The 21,800-nt window shown below is 42.7% G+C and overlaps 1 protein-coding gene across 3 annotated transcripts in view; it reads right to left on the bottom strand.

The window, feature by feature from the left end:
• TAOK3 (TAO kinase 3) overlaps positions 1-21,800 on the bottom strand; it is a 433,972-nt gene that overhangs the window by 20,756 nt on the left and 391,416 nt on the right. For all 3 annotated transcript variants that reach the window (XM_073625563.1, XM_073625585.1, XM_073625574.1), the window contains 3 exons: positions 12,977-13,216; positions 10,206-10,418; positions 2,630-2,812 (listed from right to left, as the gene is read on the bottom strand). In XM_073625563.1, the coding sequence (XP_073481664.1) occupies positions 2,630-2,812; positions 10,206-10,418; positions 12,977-13,216 (636 nt within the window). The remainder of the gene's footprint in view (positions 1-2,629; positions 2,813-10,205; positions 10,419-12,976; positions 13,217-21,800) is intronic.

The raw sequence follows: 21,800 nt of genomic DNA, 5'->3' as shown, positions 1-21,800 counted from the left end.
CCGCCAAATCACGTACATGTACATCATTTGACTTGAAGTGGTTATACCAGGATGATGCCTGCAGCTACAGGCATTATCCCGGTATTTTTTATTTTCAGGAGACAACCAGGCTTAACCACTTCTCGACTGCCCACCCTACATATACTTGCAGCAGGGCGGCCTGGCTGTGCAAAATCATGTACCTGTACGTGATTTTGAGCACACGGTGCAGGGGGGTGCGCGTGCCACCCCCGCTGTGATTGGACACAGCGGGTCTGACGGCCGCGATGGCTGCTGTGACCCTTGATCATTGATCATTGATCATTCACAGAAGGCTGCTGTGACCCTTGATCATTGATCATTCACAGAAGGCACAGAGCAATGATGTGCCTATGTAAACAAGGCACACCGCTGATCTGTCAGCGAGGAAAAGAGTTTGTTTTTTATTCAAAAATGCTGCTTTTTTTGTTTATAGCGCAAAAAATAAAAACCACGGAGGTGATCAAATGCCACCAAAAGAAAGCTCTACTTGTGGGAAAAAAAAGGACATCAATTTTATTTGTTTACAGCATCGCATGACCACGCAATTGTCAGTTAAAGCAACCCAGTGCCGTATCGCAAAGAAATGGCCTTGTCAGGAAGCGGGTAAAACCTTTCGGTGCTGAAGTGTTTAATTAGCTGATGGATGGCTTTTACAGGTAATCCCCCACCCCACCTTGTCCGTACCTCTCTGGGCACTACTGTCCCACCGGTCCTCGATGAGCTCTACAGTATAGGAAACTAGAAGCGGCGAGCATTTTTGTCACTTCCGGTTTCCCCGGATGTAAACAGTGCCGATTTTAAATACTGAAAACATCTGATCTTACCAATCTTGATCACAGTGGACCTGTACCATGTGATAGCTGTAGCCAATAACAGCTATCCCAATGGTACACAATGGCACGTGAGTGTATTTCATTCACAGTGTAAAAATGATTGCTTATACAGTGATCCTCACTGTAATAAGCAATCCTAGTGTACAGAAAATCCTCATCACCTCTCCAGTGCAGTACGGTGTCAAATTGTGAAAAAAAAAACCCAAAAAAACAAAAAAAACACGTTTTTTCATTTCTTCATTTTTCAAATAAATTACAACTGAAAAAAAACTCCCCATGTCTCTAAATACCTTGGTGTGTTTTTTTCAAAAAGGTTTTTTTTTGGGGGGTATTTATATGGTCCTAGCATTTTAGTGCTTCAAGACTGAGCAATTAGGGTTGCAACGATACTGTTTTTTGCTGGCGAGCACCGATACGTTCAGTCAAGTACTCTGATGCAGAGTACCGATACCTTTGTAGTGTGATTTGAGCCCCATACAAAATGAATGGGCTCAAATCGCACTGCAGTCACTATGACAAGCGCAATGGGGGAAACTGCATGTGATTCGGACAGGAATCGCGCCACATTCCTGTTAAAATCACATGCGATTCTTTGCAGTGTGATTTGAGCTCATTCATTTTGTATATACATATACACACTAAAATATATAGATAGAGATATAGAGAGATAGATAGAGATATATCTCTCTATCAACACACGCACACACCACAGTATGTAGATTTTATAACTTTCACACAGACTAGATAATATACACTGATTTAGGTTATTTTTTACCAAAGAAATGTAGCAGAATACATTTTGGCCTAAATTTATGAAGAAAGATTTATTTGCAAAATTTTAGAACAGAAACTAAGAAAAAAATTTTTTATACAAATTAAAAAAACAAAAAAAAGAAACGTTTTACTTAGTTTCTGTTATAAAAGTTTGTAAATAAGTAATTTTTCTCCTTCACTGATGTGCGCTGATGATGCTGCACTCATGGGCTGCATTGATGACACGGCACTAAAGTGTGAGGTTGCACCAATATACAGCACTGATCGGCATGGATAGGTGGCACTGACTGGCATCACTGGTGGGCACTGTTGGGGCTGCTCTCCTCTCCTCACGCTGTGTGAGGAAAGGACTACCGATAACCGGCATTTCCTTGTTTACATGTGATTAGCTGTGATTGGACACAGCTGATCACATGGGTAAAGATCCTCATTGTCAGCTCTGAGAATGGTGATGCACTGTGTCCCAGGGACAGATCGATGATCGTCACGCCCACGCAATCATGGAGAAAGAGAGCCGCCGCCCACCCAACTGACAATACTGCGAACGGGAGGTGGTTAAGGTGTGCAGTCAGCTTGAGGGTAAGTTTACATGACTATTTGGAGGCTGACTGAGAACAAACTGCACTGATGCCTAAGAGGCCCCCCTCATTTATGGTTCACCAAAACCGAAGAACAGCACTTCTGGGGTTATCAATCTTGGTTGATTTGCAGTACAAAGCATCTGAATAGGACATTTTTCTATGCAAATGATATATACCTTAACACTAAAAGTAGAAGCACCCTGTAAAGCAGATCATAAGTGTACATGAGCATCAATGAACTTGATGACAAGTCTGACAGCCATGTATACAAAGTCTGTTTAGTTTCAAGATTGATTTGTTACACATATTACCCTCTAGCTGCAAACTAGTTTTCCATCTCTGCGGTAATATCAAGTGGCAAGCTGGACATGAGGAACATAACATATATTATATAATAATTTGAAGCTAAAGGTTCTGTACCTTCTGTTCCAGGTGAGCTCTTCGAAGAGACACCCTTTGCTCCAGCTTCTGCAGTTCACGCTCATGCTGTGCCTCTGTTTGCATCTTGATCTTGCTCTGGTAGGCATTCAGTAGCTCCATCTCCTGTTGAAGCTGTTGCCTAAGAGCCTGGCATTCTGCTTCCTGAGCCTCGTCCAAGCGCAGCTGTGGCCCAAACAAGAGTACACACAAAACAGCACGTTGTGGGTCCAAAGTCAGTGCATAGTAGTTGAAGACAAAAGGGAAAAAAATAGATTATATAACGAAAATAACTGCAAACACAGAACAAACATTTATAAGAGTTTTCCACAATAGTAGAAAGCTACTGATGTGGACCCTTCAGTTTGGTAACACAATAGATCCACTCTTCCAAAAGCCCCTTCTGCCAAGGACAACCCTACTCAGTAAATTTTATCAACATCCTAACCCATGATTACGGAAATATGAAAAAAATAAGTATATGGTTAGTTTTAGAAATCTAGCATGCAATCAAGTTCAGTGTAAATGTTCATATTAATTGTGATCAGTAGTTTTTCAGGGTTGCTTTTAGTTTTGTGAGGTGCAAGTTATTTCATTTAACTACTCCTTACTGGCTATTTCGGTAAATGGCCGATTTGGGAATTGCTACTGTAACCGGATGTTTAAAACTGTCCTAGTCTATAGAGGGGTTGTGCGTTCCCAATGCCTTTGATGGCACTATCAGGCTGTGCAAATCACAGGCAAATTGAACAGAGCAGCTCTTTGCCTTGTGATCACTGTAAACCAATCACTCTAATTACAAGTGTAAACACTGGCTGTGTTTACCTCTCACAGGAGTGGACTGAAGGAAGAAGAGGAAGAGAAAGACAGAAACAGGCAAAGTAAAGCTTCTCTTCATTCAAGGTGGGAGGTTTTAAACTGTCATTTGCCACCAGTGACTCTGGTATTTTTGTTTTTTTTGCTTTTTTTTTAAAAGGTGGGGGGTTTAAAGCGCCACTGACCACCAATGATTTAGTGGAGGGGGTTATTGCTAATAAGCCTAATATGTTTATGGTGTTATGGTGGGATTTAACCATAACCATATTTTATATATATATATATATATATATATATATATATATAACATAACTACTTTTTGCTTGAAGACTTCGGTTTTAATAAATCAACCTAAATGATGATGAACAATATGAAAAGATATTATAAATACTAGGTAAATATAAGCAATTCCGAAAGCGTGGTCTTAATTTGCTTTATATAGTAAAACAATTTAAAACTGTGGTTAATAAACACCAAAAAATGTTCTGCCCCCCCCCCCCCAAAAATCACAAATCACATTTATTTGAATACACTATGTGCATGTCAAACTATCACAGCACTGAAAAAATGAAAAATGTAAAGAAAGTAATAGAACATGCTGGAATTGAGGTGGTTAGTCACTTCACTACTCGCACGTCTACACCTGCTAGAAATTTGACATTTTTATATTTCTGTTAGGGACCGGTTTATTCTGAAAAACTTTGTAATTAAGATAATACAAATATTATTTAAGGACAAAATTGATATCGTCAAGCTTTTTTCTTTAGTCCTTAGACAAAAAAAACAAAAAAAAAAACAAAAAACACACTTTTTTCTTATTTGATCATATTAAAAAAAAAATCAGCAGGAAAATAACAGTTGAGAGGAGAAGAGGAAGAAAGAATTCATTAGGACTGATTAGGGTAAACTAAGGACTAACGAAGGAGTAAATAAACAAAAAAAAATATATATTTTTTTCTTCTTGTCAGGTTGCTATAAATGACAGCATCTGTGGCTCAAAGCTCATCATTTTAATCTGCAGATAAATGAAACACTGTAGATACAAAATGTAAAGCAGGGTATACATGGACTGAGAATCAGCTGGTTCAGCAGGACCCAGCTAAATTTCAGTATGTACAAACTGCTGTCTAACATAAGCCGGCTTACAGTTTTCAATCAGTGCTACAGTGCTGATCTGTGTACTTGACAAAGGGGGGAGTCCCTGCTGTCAGAATACAATGAAACAGCATGAGAGATTTCTTGTGTGGATGCAGGGATAGAGGTAGAAAATTCCACTTTAAGTACCACTGCAACTTCACCTTGTGCATGTGGCTAAGACCAGCTGAATTCCATTTAAGGGTTTTCTTCGCGCATTATCAATGTGGTCTCCAATTCAATACTAAATAAGCCACTGTATGTCCAAGAGGAGAGCATCAATACTTGCACTGTTGGATATGGGCTCAAAGTACCACAGAGCCCACATGTACGCAAAGTTTTATGTTATCGCAATTTGTCTACCTGGGTTTCATCTGGGTATTATGGTTTCTTTCCACAACTCAAAGCAACTGGTAACCTAACTAGCATCTGAGGATTCAGCCCTATGGTATCTAACCCCGAGTGTGGTAAGGACTTTTTTACCATTGTGAGCTTCTATAGGAAAGGAAGTGATAAGAATGGTTCTTTGAATTTTGTGAATATAATTATGTGTTGGAACTTTACAATTACAGGAAATAAAACCACATCTTTACAAATTTTTTATAGAAAACTCTCAAAAGTAACTCTACATCTGTTAAAAACTGATACAAAATACAAAAATACCACCTAGGTAATTTTTTCTTTCTTATTAAAAAGTACACTTTACAGGGAGTCCCCGAGTTACGAACCTCCGACTTGTGAACAACTCCTACTTAGGAACACGGAGGCAGCGTCGGCCGGCACATCGGAAAACGAAGTTGGAAGACATTGGAAAACGACGTCTCTGCCGTTCTGTGCATGCGCTTCCGACTTACGAACAAATCTGACTTCAGAACAAACAGTCAGTCCCTAACCCGTTCGTAACTCGGGGACTGCCTGTACTTTGGATTTGCCAGCAGCAGCATGCTCACAGCCTCAGATCAGACTTTATGCAGTTCTATGAAACATAGTATCCCCTACTACACATAAAAAAAGAGTTTAAAAAATGTAAAAGGCGAAGTATGGCTAAAGCTATTTTGACCTTACTTCTCTCTATGGATCACAAAGAATGAAGTGCACTTCTGTGATTCGTTTTCAGCCAGTCCAGGCCATGGGATCCACCAAGATGCCTGGACCGGCAACTGTCTCAGCCTCTCTCTGACAGTCACTAATCTCTGCTCAGAGTGGAGAACTTGAAATATACCAAACATGTTTGAAAATATAGCCACTTACATTTTTCTCTGCTTTTGTTTGAAACCTATTTGCATCTCTAGCCTCATAAAAAAAAAAGACTGAAGAGGTAGGTTGTCAAGCATCTTTTTAGCCTGGATTGAGCATGTTTTAGCCAATGGAAAGGAGAAGCAGATGGTTGTTGGGCATGAAATTGGGAGGGGAGGGTGGGATAAGTGGAAGGAAGCTCCCAAACTTTTTCTCAGTGTTGATAATATTGTGGAAATTGGATGTTGAGCATTGATGTGGCTCTGATAAACATGCTGAATCGCACAGGTGTAAATGGGGGCCAAGATAGGCATGTCCCTAGCTTTCAGTCTCCCTATAATACTACTACAGGAAATTACAGTCTATCCCTATTCTCAAAAAGCTCTCAAACAAAACAAAAAACAGCCTAGACTGCATAAATAAGGTGAATATAACATTTAAACTGTTCAAAAATAGGGACTCTCAGAGAAGATCTCCCAAAACTGGGACTACCCTTGGAAATTATGTACAATTGCCAGCAATCCCACCCATTTTTTTTTATTAATCCTTAATCCACAGCTGAAACTTTGACTATTCAAATACATAAAATCAAGACTGGTAGTCAAGAAACACTGATCTAGTTCTTGCAATAAAAGCATACATTATATTAAGACCTCACAACATTAAAAATTGCATCCTTCAGGATTCCCTCAGAGTATAATGGGGCGTACACACGGTCTGACTTTTCGACCGGACTGGTCTGATGGATGCAGACAGACCAAATCCGGCAAACAATCCGATCGTGTGTGGGCTTCACCGGACCTTCAGCGGACCTTTCCAGTCGCAAATCTGACAGACTTTACATTTGGAACATGCTTCAAATCTTTACGTCGTAACTCTGCCAGACCCAGAAATCCGCTCATCTGTATGCTAGTCCGATGGACAAAAACCGACGCTAGGGCAGCTATTGGCTATCAACTTCCTTATTTTTAGTCCGGTGTATGCCATCACGTACGAATCCATCGGACTTTGGTGTGATTGTGTGTAGGCAAGTCCGGTCGTTAGAAAGTCTGTCAAAAGGCTGTCAAAAAGACTGCCGGACAGGCTGCTGGACTTTTGTAGCTGAAAAGTCCGACCGTGTGTACAAGGCATAAGTCGTCTTTTAGAGTGGCTGAGAATGTATGCAACACTCCCTTCAATTTTGCAGTCAAAGTGTTTGACTTTTACATTTAGTGATGCACATTGTTTGAATAACTGCTGACACTAATCAAGATTTAGAAATATAGGGGTTGATTTACTAAAACTTAAGAGTGCAAAAACTGGTTCAGCTGTGCATGGTAGCCAATCAGCTTCTAACTTCAGCTTGTTCAATTAAGCTTTGACAAAAAAAAACCTGGAAGCTGATTGGTTTCTATGCAGAGCTGCACCAGATTTTGCACTCTCCAGTTTTAGTAAATTAACCCCATAGGGTCCTAAGAACACTTCAGAATGTTAAGAAATTTTCTTTTTTGTAGAAGATGTGGCTTAAAAGGCATAAAATAGGTCTCCAAGTTATACCTGATATTGCACAATACATTCTTTGCTCACACATTCCCCAACACCACTCTCAGGTCTCGTTCTACACTTCAGGTGCAGAGCACCAGCAAAACTTTGGGATCTGTCAACTACCCTTTGCAAAAACACGTCACTCCTCCCCTACCATGATGTGTTTTTCCACCTACAACGGCTTAATTGTAGAGTTATACAAATTGGGGTGCAGGTAGAAATCAGAATACTATAACACAGCATAAAGGCACTCCAACAAAGGATTCAGTCCTCATGCATGTTATTAGCATAACCAATGTTCATATATTGACACATTTTCATGGATTATGCCAGCTTGAAGCACCCCACCCCACACACAGAAAACAATCTTTATTTATCTCATAAAATCAGTTGAGGAGGGAAAGATTGAAGGAAGGGAAAAAAGTGATAGAAAAGATGAGCATAAAAGGGAAACAGTAGGAAGGAGGGGAGAATGGGATAGGAAGAGGGGCAGAAGGATGGGAACAATGGACAAAGTTAGTTTAGTACCCGATGCATTATTAAATATTAAAGGTATAATGGATCTTTACCCTGGATTGTATACAGTGGCTATAAAAAGTCTACACACCCCTGTAAAACTGTCAGGTTTCTGTGATGTAAAAAAAATGAGATTTCAGAACTTTTCCACCTTTAATGTGACCTATAAACTGTACAACTCAATTGAAAAACAAACTGAAATCTTTTAGGGGGGGTGGGAGTAAAAATAAACTAAAATAATGTGGTTGCATATATGTACAAACCCTCTTATAACTGGGGATGTAGCGGTGTTCAGAATTAAGCAATCACATTCAAACTCATATTAAATAGGAGTCTGTACAAACTTGCCATCATTTAAAGTGCCTCTGATTAAATAAAGCTCAGCTGTTCTAGTAGGTCTTTCCTGACATTTTCTCAGTCGCATCCTACAGCAAAAGTCCCGGTCCACAGAAAGCTTCCAAAGCATCAGAGGAATCTCATTGTTAAAAGGTATCAGTCAGGAGAAGGGTACAAAATAATTTCCCAGGCATTAGATATACCATGGAACACAATGAAGACAGTCATCATAAAGTGGAGAAAATATGGCACAACAGTGACATCACCAAGAACTGGACGACCCTCCAAAATTGATGAAAAGATGAGAAAAAAAAATGGTCAGGGAGGCTGCCAAGAGGCCTACGGCAACTTTAAAGGAGCTGCAGGAATATCTGGCAAGTACTGGCTGTGTGGTACATGTGACAACAATCCCCCGTATTCGTCATATGTCTGGGCTATGGGGTAGAGTGGCCAAATGGAAGGCTTTTCTTACGAAGAAAAACATCCAACCCCGGCTAAATTTGACAAAAATCCATCTGAAGTCTCCCAAAAGGATGTGGGAAAATGTGTTCTGGTCTGATGAAACCAAGGTTGAACTTTTTGGCCATAATTCCAAAAGATATGTTTGGTGCAAAAACAACACTGCACATCACCAACAGAACACCATACCCACAATGAAGCATGGTGGTGGCAGCATCATGCTTTGGGGCTGTTTTTCTTCAGTTGGCACAGGGGCCTTTGTCAAGGTAGAGGAAATTATGAACAGTTTCAAATACTAGTCAATATTGGCACAAAACCTTCAGGTTTCTGCTAGAAAGCTGAACATAAAGGGAAACTTCATCTTTCAGCATGACAACGACCCAAAGCATACATCCAAATCAATAAAAAGAAAGGCTTCACCAGAAGAAGATTAAGGTTTTAGAATGGCCCAGCCAGAGCCCAGACCTGAATCTGATTGAAAATCTGTGGGGTGATCTGAAGAGGGCTGTGCACAGGAGATACCCTCGCAATCGGACAAATTTGGAGTGTTTTTGCAAAGAAGAGTGGGCAACTATTGCCAAGTCAAGATGTGTCATACCCAAAAAGACTGAGTGCTGTAATAAAATCAAAAGGTGCTTCAACAAAGTATTAGTTTAAGGGTGTGCACACTTATGCAACAATATTATTTTATTTTTATTTTGGTTGTGCTACGGATGCTGAAAGTATCTTTTTAATAACTGTTGGAGTGCCTTTATGGTGACTATTTCTTTTAACACTACAATCAAGCCCTTGAAGGGGTCGAAACACAGAGGATAGAACGGGTGAAATGTCGCCTGTATTGTTTGCACACTAAAGATTTATAGAGGAAAATGGAGTATGCAGTTCTCCGTTTGTTCCTACATTAATTTTTTGCATAGCTTCAGCAACAGGTATTAAATGTGACCTTAAATGTTAATTTAAACATCATTTTCTACCATTATCTGTTAACATACTTTCCTGCGAAGACAGAGGCATAAATTAACCCCTATACCTACTATGGAGAAAAAAAAAAAAAAAAAGTCAAGCCCTCAAAAAGCCATGTATTGTATATGGTTTCCTGCTTCGATGTTTACCCTATTACAAATGATCACAAATCTAGATTTTTTACTTATTTTATGTTTAATCTCTCATTAAACTTATTTTTTACTTTAAAAGCACCAAATTCTATCTTCTGTGTTAAAGTGAGGTCTGTTACATTTAAGCTAAAAGTCAATCTTGCTGTCAATTTTAACAAATTAGTATTTTAAACCACAGGCTATACGTTTTATTTGTGTCCTGGATATATCGTCCAGTTAAAATCCACAAAAAGGGGACACTTATGAGTTCATTACCTTTTGCCTCTTGACAACCAAGAGGATCACGTGGTGCCAAAACTAGTGGACTACACAGTCATCTGAAAAAAGGTAAGCCTTTATACTTAGCGAGCCCTTTCCCTGCCTGCTGCAACGAAACATTCCACTATTTTATAAAAAAAATAAAATAAAAACACCACTGATAAGAACATCTAGTTGCTGCTTACCGCCTGTGAAGCCATCATCTCATTGATGCTTTGCTCATACTGTTCAGCAAGTATGGCCAGTTTGCGTGTCTGCTCATCCTTCAGGGACTTGAGTATTGTCTTGTGCTCACACTTTGGGGATACCTCCAGCTGGTGATTCTTCAGGGCCTTGTACTGCTTGGTCTGCACTTTGCATGTGTCTTGAAACTGTTTCTTTATCTGCATTTCCATCACCTTCATAAAAAATAAATTACCATGTCATTGTATGTATCTGTGCTTTCTGTTCATCCCTCTTCTTTATCTAGACTTATTAAAAACCCACGATCGTAAAACCAGTCTGTATATTTATTATTTATTTATTTCAGGTACTTCTATAGCGCCATTAATTTACGCAGCGCTTTACATATACATTATACATTCACATCAGTCCCTACACCCTCAAGGAGCTAACAATCTAAGGTCCCTAACTCACGTTCATACATACTAGGGACAATTTAGACAGGATCCAATTAACTTACCAGCATGTCTTTGGAGTGATATATATGCAGTAAAGCATGCTGGTTATACTCACTGTGGAACCTAAGGGGTTAATCCTCTGCATTGTGTAAAAAAACTACTTGATCCTGTCTTCTCTAATCCTCTTTCTTTTACGGTCTCCAATCCATCTGCTGATAGTACAGAGCCTTGGAGGCACATTGGATATGCTCAGTTTGGTGTGCATTGCTATAGGTTTTTTTTTTTTTTTTTGGGAGGGTGCGTGTGATCAGCACAGCGCCAACCAGGACTGTCCAGACAGAGGGTCAGGGGTCATGCAGTCTCACAGGACATTCAGAGGAGAATCACTCCTCCTACAAACTTTAACCAGTGCTCAGCCGGACACTGATAGAAGTCACAAATCTGCTATATACTGCTGATGAGAAAAGACATAGGGCCCTTTCACACAGACGTGTCCGTGTACGGGCTCCGCTTTGCTCAACGGGGGTTCGCTCCATCGATCCCCGCTGAGCAGGCAGATGACAGGTCTGTCTCTGCACACTGTGCAGGGACCGACCTGTCAGAGCGCCGCTCTCCTCTATGGGGGATCGAATAAAGACGGACTGTAGAGTCCGTTTTCAGCCGATCCGATGAGGGATGGAAAAGTAGGGTTTTCCTCCGTCATTGGATCGGAGCGGGTCGGATGTCAGCGGACATGTCACCGCTGACATCCGTCGCTCCATAGACCTGCATGGAGCGTTCATTCAGGTCCGCCTAAAAAACTAGGTTTAGTAACACTTCAAAACTGGATCTTCAGGCCACCCATGACATGCAACAGCATAGTGAAATCTTATGCTTCCAATGTTACATACATTAGAATCCTCTATATTAGAATATGCTTTCTAGTGGGGTTATTAGAACAAAAAATACAGGTGAAATGCAAAAAGAGCATCACACCAAAAAAATAAGAATCTCCTCTGGGTAGCCAAGTTATTTCAGGAGGAAAATTAGAACTATGCAATTGTAAACTATAAAAAAAGTACATGCACCTTCTTTAATAGCCCAAATCCCAAATGTAAAATTACCATCCATATGAGAAAATAAAGGAAGAATGATAGACAGGGAATTGTAGGTATGCTTTTAACAATGCATTTGTTTAAATGTGTTAAACTTTAAAGCAGTACGAAACCCAAAACCAAAAATGTATTGTATTGCATGCAGCCTACCAATCACTAGATGTCAGTTTTCTTTCGCTTTTTTCCCTTATGTTTTACCAGGTGATCTGGCCAGTAACACACCTCCTGTATTAGTGAGACACAACTCATTGTTACCCCTGCCAGTAGTAAATAACTGGTCTCATCCATGTAAACTGATACATTCTGCTGGAGAGCTTTTTAAAACAACAGCCTTGCTGGCTGGATCACCAACATTTTACAGCCTTGCTGGCTGGATCACTGCATTGTGTAAAAAAAACTACTTGATCCTGTCTTCTCTAATCCTCTTTCTTTTACGGTCTCCAATCCATCTGCTGATAGTACAGAGCCTTGGAGGCACATTGGATATGCTCAGTTTGGTGTGCATTGCTATAGTTTTTTTTTTTTTGGGAGGGTGCATGTGATCAGCACAGCGCCCACCAAGACTGTCCAGACCAGTTATTTACTACTGGCAGGGGTAACAATGATCCATGTAAACTGATACATTCTGCTGGAGAGCTTTTTAAAACAACAGCCTTGCTGGCTGGATCACCAACATTTTACAGCCTTGCTGGCTGGATCACCAGATGAAAAAAGAAGAAACTCTTGCAGTGTGGAGTTCCGTTTTTGTGGAGTTTAGCTTTCAGTAGACACAAATAACTGTGATGGTATTACAGTCAACCTGGGTGGGTGTCAGATGCCTACATTGTTCACTAGGTAGGGTAAAGGGAAATGAAGACTACTCTCTAAAGATGCAGCCTAGAAACAACTACAGATGTGCACAGCTATGAACTTGTGTTCCATTCATCAGAAGAAATATTGGCATCTAGCTTTGCCCATCATGCATGCTACAGGTGATAACCTTTCTATTCAGTCAGAATAAGCAGAAATGGGTTTTGTGGCTGGCATTTTATTTATGCGCGGTAATATTGTACATCTAAGGCAGCTTTGTGTACAGCAATGCAGCTGTATTACTTTGTGTTCTCCTTGCGTGAAGGTCATATTAAATTCATGTGTACATTGCAGGTGATCTGTACGCGTGAGTCCTATATAAGAGGGCTAAATAGATTTACCCTATTGCTCACATTGCACAAAGCCTTCATTGAGTTTACACAGGATACTCACCTTGAGATTTTTGGGTTGCTGCCGGAGTTCCATTACATGTTTCCGGTGCAACTCCCTTTCCCTGCGCTTGTTGTATTCCAACTGGTTTTCCAGTTCAGTCTGGTGCTGCAGACGTATAAGGTCCATCCGAAGCTTTTGCAACATATGCAGCTGCCGGTACTCCAGCTCTCGAGTGGACTCGTCGTGCCGGATTAACATGGCATGCTCCATTTCTTTCTGGGTTCTCTTTTTATTGAGCTCCTAAGGGAATAAAAATGTATGGTTAATGTTTAATTAACATAAAAATTGTATGCTAGCACTCACATTACTGTTAGCATTTGTAACAGGATAAACGTATCCAAATTGTATTTAGTTTGTTAAAAAAAAAAATAATAATACATCCTAAGAACGCAGTGTTCATTTTTTTTCACTTACTTTCTCTAAATAGGGCAAACTGTGTTAGGCCTCATGCACACTGGAGGTTTTTACAGTTGCTGTTTTTGGCTTTAGGAATTTTATTCTGCAGCAAGTAAACTCCCCAGCATGTTATCCTATGTGTCCATGCACACATAAGCTTTTATCAGCGTTTTTTGGCAGGGGCATTTTCTGGCTGAAAAAAAAAAAATCCAGAACTAGTCGGTTTTGAGAGGCGTTTTTCAGCTGTAAAAACGCTCCAACTCTGAAAAAAGCTCAAAAATGCTGAGACACGTGGCTATTTAGCGTTTATGAGCTTTTTGAGTGATAAGCTTTAGTGGGAGTATAGTTTTGCTAAAAAAAAAAAAAAAAAAACGCTGAAAAATGTTACTGCAGTAACGATACAAACTCATTCTACAGCTACAGCTTTTTAGCATGAGGCCTAAATAGGTGCTGGTGGGCCGAATCACTCATTGGCTTCTCCGAGCTTTAGGGAATTGCGCTCTGCTCCCCCATGCAGACACTGGGGATACGAGACCTGTGCCACTCATACAGTGAAGCGATCCTGTCTTTTACCGCTTTCCTCTCCCATTATCCATCACAAAACACTTTGTATTCTGTTCACAGAATACAAGGTATTCTGTGAATGGACAAGGGGGAGCAAAGGGTGAGTAAACAAAAGAATCGCTTCACTGTATGAGAGCTGCAGCTCTCACCACCCACAGCATCGGAGTTTGGCGCTGTCAGTAGTATCTGGCAAACTAATGCGTAGACACAGACAATGTGAACATTTTACACATCATTACAAAAGGTTCTTTTTTTTTTCTTTAAGCATTTATATATCTTTGGCTGGAGTTTTGCTATAAAAATCCTGCTGTTGGAGGATGTGTAGTGCATTCTCTAAAGCCATTAACCTTCTAAAAACCCAACCGCCCCCATTTCATCAAAATACAAAATCACAGCCACTGTGAGTGAGTGTACCAAAGGACCGTCGCGTAAAGATTTTTTTACTTCGTGCCAGAGCGCTATAAAGAGACAGTGTGGGGGTTTTAGCTTTTCAGCATCTTTTTCCAAAACTAGCAAACTTCTTTGTCCCTTCATTGGACTTTAAGAGAAGGATTTGACTATCAAGTCAAAATACTATCATTCAAGGTCATACCACTAAAAGATGTGCCTTAGAACAATGTAATTTTGACTTGCCAGTAAAGTCCTTCTGTTGGCGTCCAACAAAGGACACAGAAGTGTGAGTTATATTGGCGCCTACAGGAGGACTGAACATTGGGGGTGGGGGGGTTGGAGGGGGGAATAAACTGTTGACCAGCCCAGGACAACCCCTCCTAATATTAGAACCGGTGTCCCTTAACTGAAGAACCTTACTGGCTTCAGATGAGCCTGTAACATTCACCTTGTAGAACTTAGAGAATATATGAAGAGAAGACCAGGTGGCAGCCTTTTGCTTGTTCCAGAAAAGCCCAAGAGACAATCATAGATCTAGTAGAGAAGAAAACACCACCACAATCATAGATCTAGTAGAGAAGAAAACACCACCTTGAGAGACAAAGAGCCCCAGGTGCTGGCTAATGCATATGCAAATGGAAATGGGCGGAAAAACTCTGGACAGCCGCACTCCGAAGAAAGTATCTATGAGTAAGTACTTATGATAGTGTGAAATGTGTCAGCTTTTTTCTGTATCGCTTTGCTGTGGTTTGTACTATGTGATCCTTGTCTACAATAAAAGGCATAAGAAACTTTCTTCGAAGTGCGGCTGTCCAGAGTTTTTCCGCCCATTTCCATAGATCTAGTAGTGTGCCTTCGCAGAAGAGAGGAATCCTATCCTTGAGACCATAAGCTTGGATGATGGTCTGCATAAGCCACCTTGCCAGTGCACCCTTACGGGGTCTATTTGAGATAACAAAAAGAGAACCAGTCTTCCTAAAAGAAGCTGTGGCAAGGAGACTCACACAGCCCCAAACCAAATCCAGACAATAGTGAGAGACTTAAATTTTAGTGAAATGGACCCAGAAAGACTACCTTAAGCAAGAAAGAAGTCCTGTGCCTCACCAACATGTCCCTATAGAAAACAAGGGTTGCCTGTAGGATAAAGCTGCTATTTACATAATTTGCTTCGTGATAACTACAAGGAACACCACTCTGTGTGTGGAATGTCTCTAACAGGTTAAAACGGCAGTTTCGAAAGTGCAGAGATAACTAAATTCAAATCACATGGAGTCACAAGGGAACGAACAGGGGGAGCTACATGGGAGACTTCCTGTATAAAGGTCTTAATCAAGGAGTGGAAAGCTAAATGTTCTCTGTAACAGAACAGAAGGAGAAGAGTGAGATCTGGCTCTTGTTTTGTTGTAGATGTCTGGAGTGAAATTGGGCAAAATGGGACTGGCCTCAAGGAGGCTACCATCAGGCCCAAGACTCCTATGCAAAAGTGGAGAGTTGGACGTCTTCTTGACTGGAAAGCTCAAATCTTAGATTGGAGAGTCTGAAATTTCCCCATGCAGAAGAAACTTTCTGGCCTAAGAATAGACCCACGGGGCGTGACCAAGATGGCTACCTGAGAGGACGCAGGAACCATAGCTCTGCTGGATATGATCTAAAATATCCTGCTCCTGACTAATTTACTGCCATTAAACTCCCCTAGTCCTAGTCCGGATGCCATACAGGACGAGACACAAGGGAAAAAGGCTTCATTTTCCTCAGATGGAGGAAGCTACATCGCCGAAAGTGCCTATACACGTGGCGGGAGGAGTTCGCAATATGGCGTCGCAAACGGCTGTGGAGGAGCCTACGGCAGAGAGCCAGCTGGGATTCCAGGAGGTGATGGCGGCGATCGCCTCTTGTCAGGCGGCACTAACCAACAAGATCGAGGCGGTGCAGCTGGATGTCGGTCTGATACGACAGGACATCGATAAGCTCCGCTCGAGGGTATCGGAGACGGAACAGAGAATCAGCCAGACCGAAGATGCTGTGGGAGAGCACACGGTCTCCATCCGCACCCTCCAAACAAAGGTCCGATATAGGGTCGATATAGGGTCTGGAATATAGGGTCGACGATGCAGAGAATCGGAATAGGAGGAACAACCTCCGGATTGTCGGTATGCCGGAGGGTGTGGAGGGAAAAAACCCGACGGTGTTCGTGGAGGAGCTCCTGCGAGCCATATTACCAGACGCTCACTTTTCCCCCTATTTCACGGTAGAGAGAGCTCACCGGATCCCTCCGGTTCCTGGCCCGCCTGGTTCAAACCCCCGCACACTGATCTTTCGTCTGCTGAACTTCAGAGATCGAGATGAGGTTCTTCGGGCGCCTAGAAGAGCGGGTGAGGTTAAGTATCAGAATGGCAAGCTGTTGTTCTTCCCGGACTATTCTCTCGAGACACAGAAGTTAAGAAGATCCTTTGACCAGGTTAAGATGGGGCTTCGGGCAAGAAATATAAAGTATAGTATCCTTTTTCCAGCTAAATTGAGGGTACAGGATGGAGAAGCAGTGAAATTTTTCACATCACCTCGTGAAGCAGCTGCCTGGTTGGAGTCCCTGCCTCCCATCCGTTGAAGGGGGTAAGGAGTGAAGGAGCCATCCGCATCAGCGAAACCTATTTGGTCAGTTTCTGTTTTTTGTTATTTTATTTGACCTTCTTTTACACTGAACTGTAATAGCTGATGGCCATTATGTGCACTATATGTGTCTTCCTGCTACTGCTGACACTCCTACTGATTGGCTGCTATGAGATGGCGGCATACACTGGTTCTACTCCCTCATTGCACTTGTACTGTTCACGGATGGGAGAATATGGAAGTCTTTGCTGACGCTGAAGGATGGGATGGGCGGAAAGCCTGGACTGGTATGCACTACATGAATCTGAAATTCCCTGCAGGTCTGACAGCGGACACCCGGACTTAAGTAGTGTTGGGCAGTGGTGCTATCATACGGGTAGCGTGAGGCAAAACTTGGAGGCTGAATGCTCGGATGCCAGTAAGGGCGTCCTGAGATAGATATACCCACCTCCCCACTGACCCTGCATTGCCACCGAGGGAAGCGAGGCTGGGCTACTTAGACCAGATGGTACTAGCTGAGTTCCCCCGTACAGCCTCATGGAAAGGAACGATGAGCAGGATATGCACGGTAAAGAGGGTTAATAGACCAGATATTTTGAGACTGGCCCTTGTTTTGACTGAGGTCGCATTTATGCTAGAACTTTTCTTTCCTTGTTTTTTCTTTTTGTTTTCTTTGCAACTAAGAACTGTACCCCTGGGGTAACCAGGAGATCAATACCAGCATAGTTAACCAGCATCTCTAAGGTGACTTTTGAACGTTCTCTGCCTTAAATTCACGCCCTTTGAACAGTTCTACTAGTTGGGGTTCTGGGGAAAATATGCATCGCCGTTTTTGGGGGATGCGGGGAGGGGGGCATGTTTGTCTGCCGTTGCAGATATGGGGGTTTTTACTGTTAATTTTTCTTTTTGGAGTCACTTTATTATTGCCACGAACATGAATATACCTGTATGCACTTTCTTTGTTGCATCTCTGTTTATACTAGATTGTAATACACGCCATAGCGTTGTGCCCAACCAGTGGTTTTCTGGCTCGGGTCTCCGCCGGATGGACTTGGTTGGCGGGGGGAGGAGACATGCGGATCCTGGCAACAAATATATCACATGAGTCATAATGTCTAACATTACAATTATCTCTTGGAATGTGAGAGGTTTGAACTCGGCTGTAAAAAGGGCCTTGGTCTTTAATTTTCTGAAAAAAAATCTCCCGCACATATGCATTTTTCAGGAGACGCACCTGATTAGATCCAGGATTCTTGGTCTCCGTAGAGCATGGGTCGGAGCCCAGTATCATTCTACTTACTCCAATTACGCCAGGGGGGTTAGTGTTTTGGTCCGCAGGTCTCTTCCCTTTCAGCTAATTGATATACATACAGATCCTGGGGGCAGATATGTGATTTTACATGCACAAGTATATGATAAGAAGATGGTAATAGTAGGTTTATATCTCCCCCCCCCGGCCAATGCCCACATACTATATGACATTATGCAGACTGTATTAGGATATGGTACAGGAGAGGTTTTTGTATTGGGGGATTTTAATTTGGTGCCCTCCCGGGACATGGACAGACTGCACCCGGGCCTGGCTCCTCGTCTGAGCTGCAGACCTGGGCGGACACATTTGCTCTGGTGGATGTTTGGCGCCACTTTCATCCGTCAGAGAGGGAGTACACCTGTCACTCCACGTCATATCGCTCCCTTTCCCGTATAGACCTGGCCTTTGTATCTGCTGATGCTTTGCGCTGGACGAGGGAGGTCAGACATTTAGTGAGGGGAATCTCTGATCATGCTCCATTACAACTAAATTTATCACTGGCTGAATCCAGGGGTCTGAGGTTGTGGCGTCTATCTGGTTTCTGGGCGACTGATGAGAGATTGCAGGAGGATATTACGGAGGCGGTCTGTAGTTTTTGGCACGCTAATGAGGGTTCCTCAAATGATATAATTCTATGGGACACCTTTAAGGCCCGGATAAGAGGAGATTACATTTCTCGCATCGCATCGTTGCAGAGAGAGGCTTCTAGAACCTTGGAGCGGTTGGAGGCTGAGGTGGCCGAGTTGGAGAAGGCGTATATTGCCTCTCCTAGTGCGGAAAACCATGACTCATGGCGGGGTGCATTGAGGGACCTACAATTACATAATGCTGAACAAACTAAAAAGTCCATGTTATATTCCAAGCAGAAAGTTTTTGAGTTTGGCAATAAAAATGGAAAGCTTTTGGCTTGGCTGGCTAGGGGGACGAGGGGCTCCACACATATTGCAGGCATACGAGACGCCCAAGGGGTGTTGGTATCATCTCCTGAGGATATCAGCTCTAGTTTTTGCAGATTTTTCCAAAATCTGTACACGTCACGGGCATGTACTACACCAGTGGAATTGGAGGATTATTTGGATAGAATTCCATTCCCGGCACTGTCTGCGGCCCACAGGGAGTCTCTGGAGGAGGATATTACCTTGGAGGAGGTTCAGGCAGCCATGGGAAGCTTGCAGGGTGGGAAGACTCCGGGGGTGGACGGTCTTCCTACTGAGTTCTACACCCAGCATATGGAGCTCCTAGCTCCTAGGCTAAAAAAAACTGTTATCTGGGCTTGGGGAGGGGGGACAGTTGCCTGAATCTATGGAGGAGGCTGTTATAGTCCTCATCCCAAAGTCGGGCAAGGACCCACAGGAATGTGCGTCCTGTAGACCCATATCTCTTATTAATGGGGATGCCAAGGTTTTGGCAAAAATCTTGGCCACCCGTCTATCTACAGTCATATCTACATTGATACACAGTGACCAAACTGGTTTTATGCCTGGTAAGGGCACTGATATAAATATCAGGCGCCTTTTTATCAATCTGTCCCGTACACGACAATGCGGGCAGCAGGGTGATCGCCTCTTTGGACGCTGAAAAGGCGTTTGACTCTGTGGAGTGGGAATACCTTTGGGGGGTGCTGAAACACTTTGGTTTCGGGCCCGTTTTCATACGCTGGATTCAGATGCTATATCGGGCTCCGAAGGCCAGGGTACGTGTAAACAACAGAGTCTCGGAGCTCTTCCCACTCCACAGAGGAACTCGTCAGGGATGCCCGCTGTCCCTGAGCCTTTTTGCTCTGGCAATAGAGCCGTTGGCAATAATTATTAGAGAGTCTCGAGCAGTTCGTGGGTTACGGATTGGCTGCTTAGAAGAGAAAATATCTCTCTATGCGGACGATGCCCTCCTTTATCTGCAGGATGCCGGCCCCTCCTTGGACGCCGCCTTGGAACTCTTTGACAACTTTGGTACTTTCTCAGGTATTAGAATTAATTGGTCCAAATCACTCCTTTTCCCGCTGGATAGCCAACCCACTGCCGGAACAGGGCCTTCATCTTTAAAATGGGTCACTGAATTTAAATACCTTGGGTGGTTAGAGATACAGCTCAATATTATAACAAAAATGTACTCCCGCTGCTGCGCCTTATCAGAGAAAAATGCCAATCGTGGTCCGCCCTTGCCCTAAACCTAATAGGTCGCATAAATATTCTTAAGATGATAATCCTCCCCAAGGTTACATACTTTTTTAGGAATAGCCCCACATGGATACCAGTGTCATTCTTCCGTGAGGTGGAACGGTGTATAATTTCTTTTATTTGGCATGGTTCGGTTCCCCGTCTAGCAAAATCTACGTTGTACTTACCAACTAATTTGGGGGGGCTGGCTCTCCCGGATCTGCGGGTATATTATTGGGCGGCGATGCTGGTTACAGTCTATTGGTGGTTCGAGGGTAAACGTTCTAATGCGGCGGTGTGCTTGGAGGCAGCGTGCCTGGGCTCCCTGCAGGCCTTACAAAATCTAGCATACAGGGGAATAGGGGCTCATGGGGATCTACCTGCTCCAACAGTGGCAACGGTGCGAGTGTGGGGCGTGGCGAGACGTAGATTTTTTCAGAGGGAGCGCTGGTCGCCAGTGCAGCCGTTATGGGGTAACCCTAACTTGCCCCATTTTAGAACCATTCCTGACCCACAGATATGGGCAAGACATGGCATCAAGACCTTAAGGGATATTATGCCAGTGGGTGTGTTGCTCTCCTTTGCCCAACTTCGTAGATCATATGAATTACTGGGTTGGATGTATTTTCGTTATATCCAGCTTGACCATACAGCCAGGGCTCAATTCCCAAACCCTCCGGTTTTGCAATTTGATCCTGTGGAAGATCTTTTGTCTTGCAGCGATCTGAAGAAGCCTCTCTCTGCACTCTATGGAACACTACTGAATACTGATTCCCCCAAAATGGATAGGCTGTGGAGGTTGTGGAAGAGGGATATTCCCACATTGGAGAGGGAGGATTGGGATGAATGTCTGGAGGCAGGTCCCAGGTTGGTGGTTGCAGCAGGGGACAAATTGACACAAATAACATTTCTCCATAGAGTCTACTTTACTCCAGTGCGCTTGTCCAAAATGTACTCTAACAGAGACCCTCACTGTCCTAGGTGTAGGATGCATTTGGGTACATTTATGCACATGTTCTGGGAGTGTCCAGCTCTTACAAAATTCTGGTCAGAAATTTATGAACAACTTAATGTTAGGCTGGAGCTGGAGGTCCCAAGAACACCGGAGTTGGCCCTGCTGGGCATTCATGAGGATGAACAGAGGCCACATCATAGTAAACTCCTGATCTCCTATCTTTTCTTTTATGCCAGGAAGGAGATTCTTTGTAGATGGTCCTCCTCATCCCTCCCCAATATATCGACGTGGGAAGAAAAGGTCATTGCGGCCCTACCCCTATACAAATGGACCTATATTAACAGGGGATGCCCCTGGAAGTTTGAGAAAGTGTGGGCATCCTGGATAAATTAGTAACCACAGTTGGAGGCACTGAAGTTTTCTCCCTCCCGGCCGGGTGGATAA

The sequence above is a fragment of the Aquarana catesbeiana genome, linkage group LG01 (assembly GCF_042186555.1).
Source record: "Aquarana catesbeiana isolate 2022-GZ linkage group LG01, ASM4218655v1, whole genome shotgun sequence".
Classification (NCBI taxonomy): domain Eukaryota; kingdom Metazoa; phylum Chordata; class Amphibia; order Anura; family Ranidae; genus Aquarana; species Aquarana catesbeiana.
The sequence above is the reverse complement of the archived record's forward strand: the minus strand, read 5'-3'. Positions and strand labels throughout refer to the sequence as shown.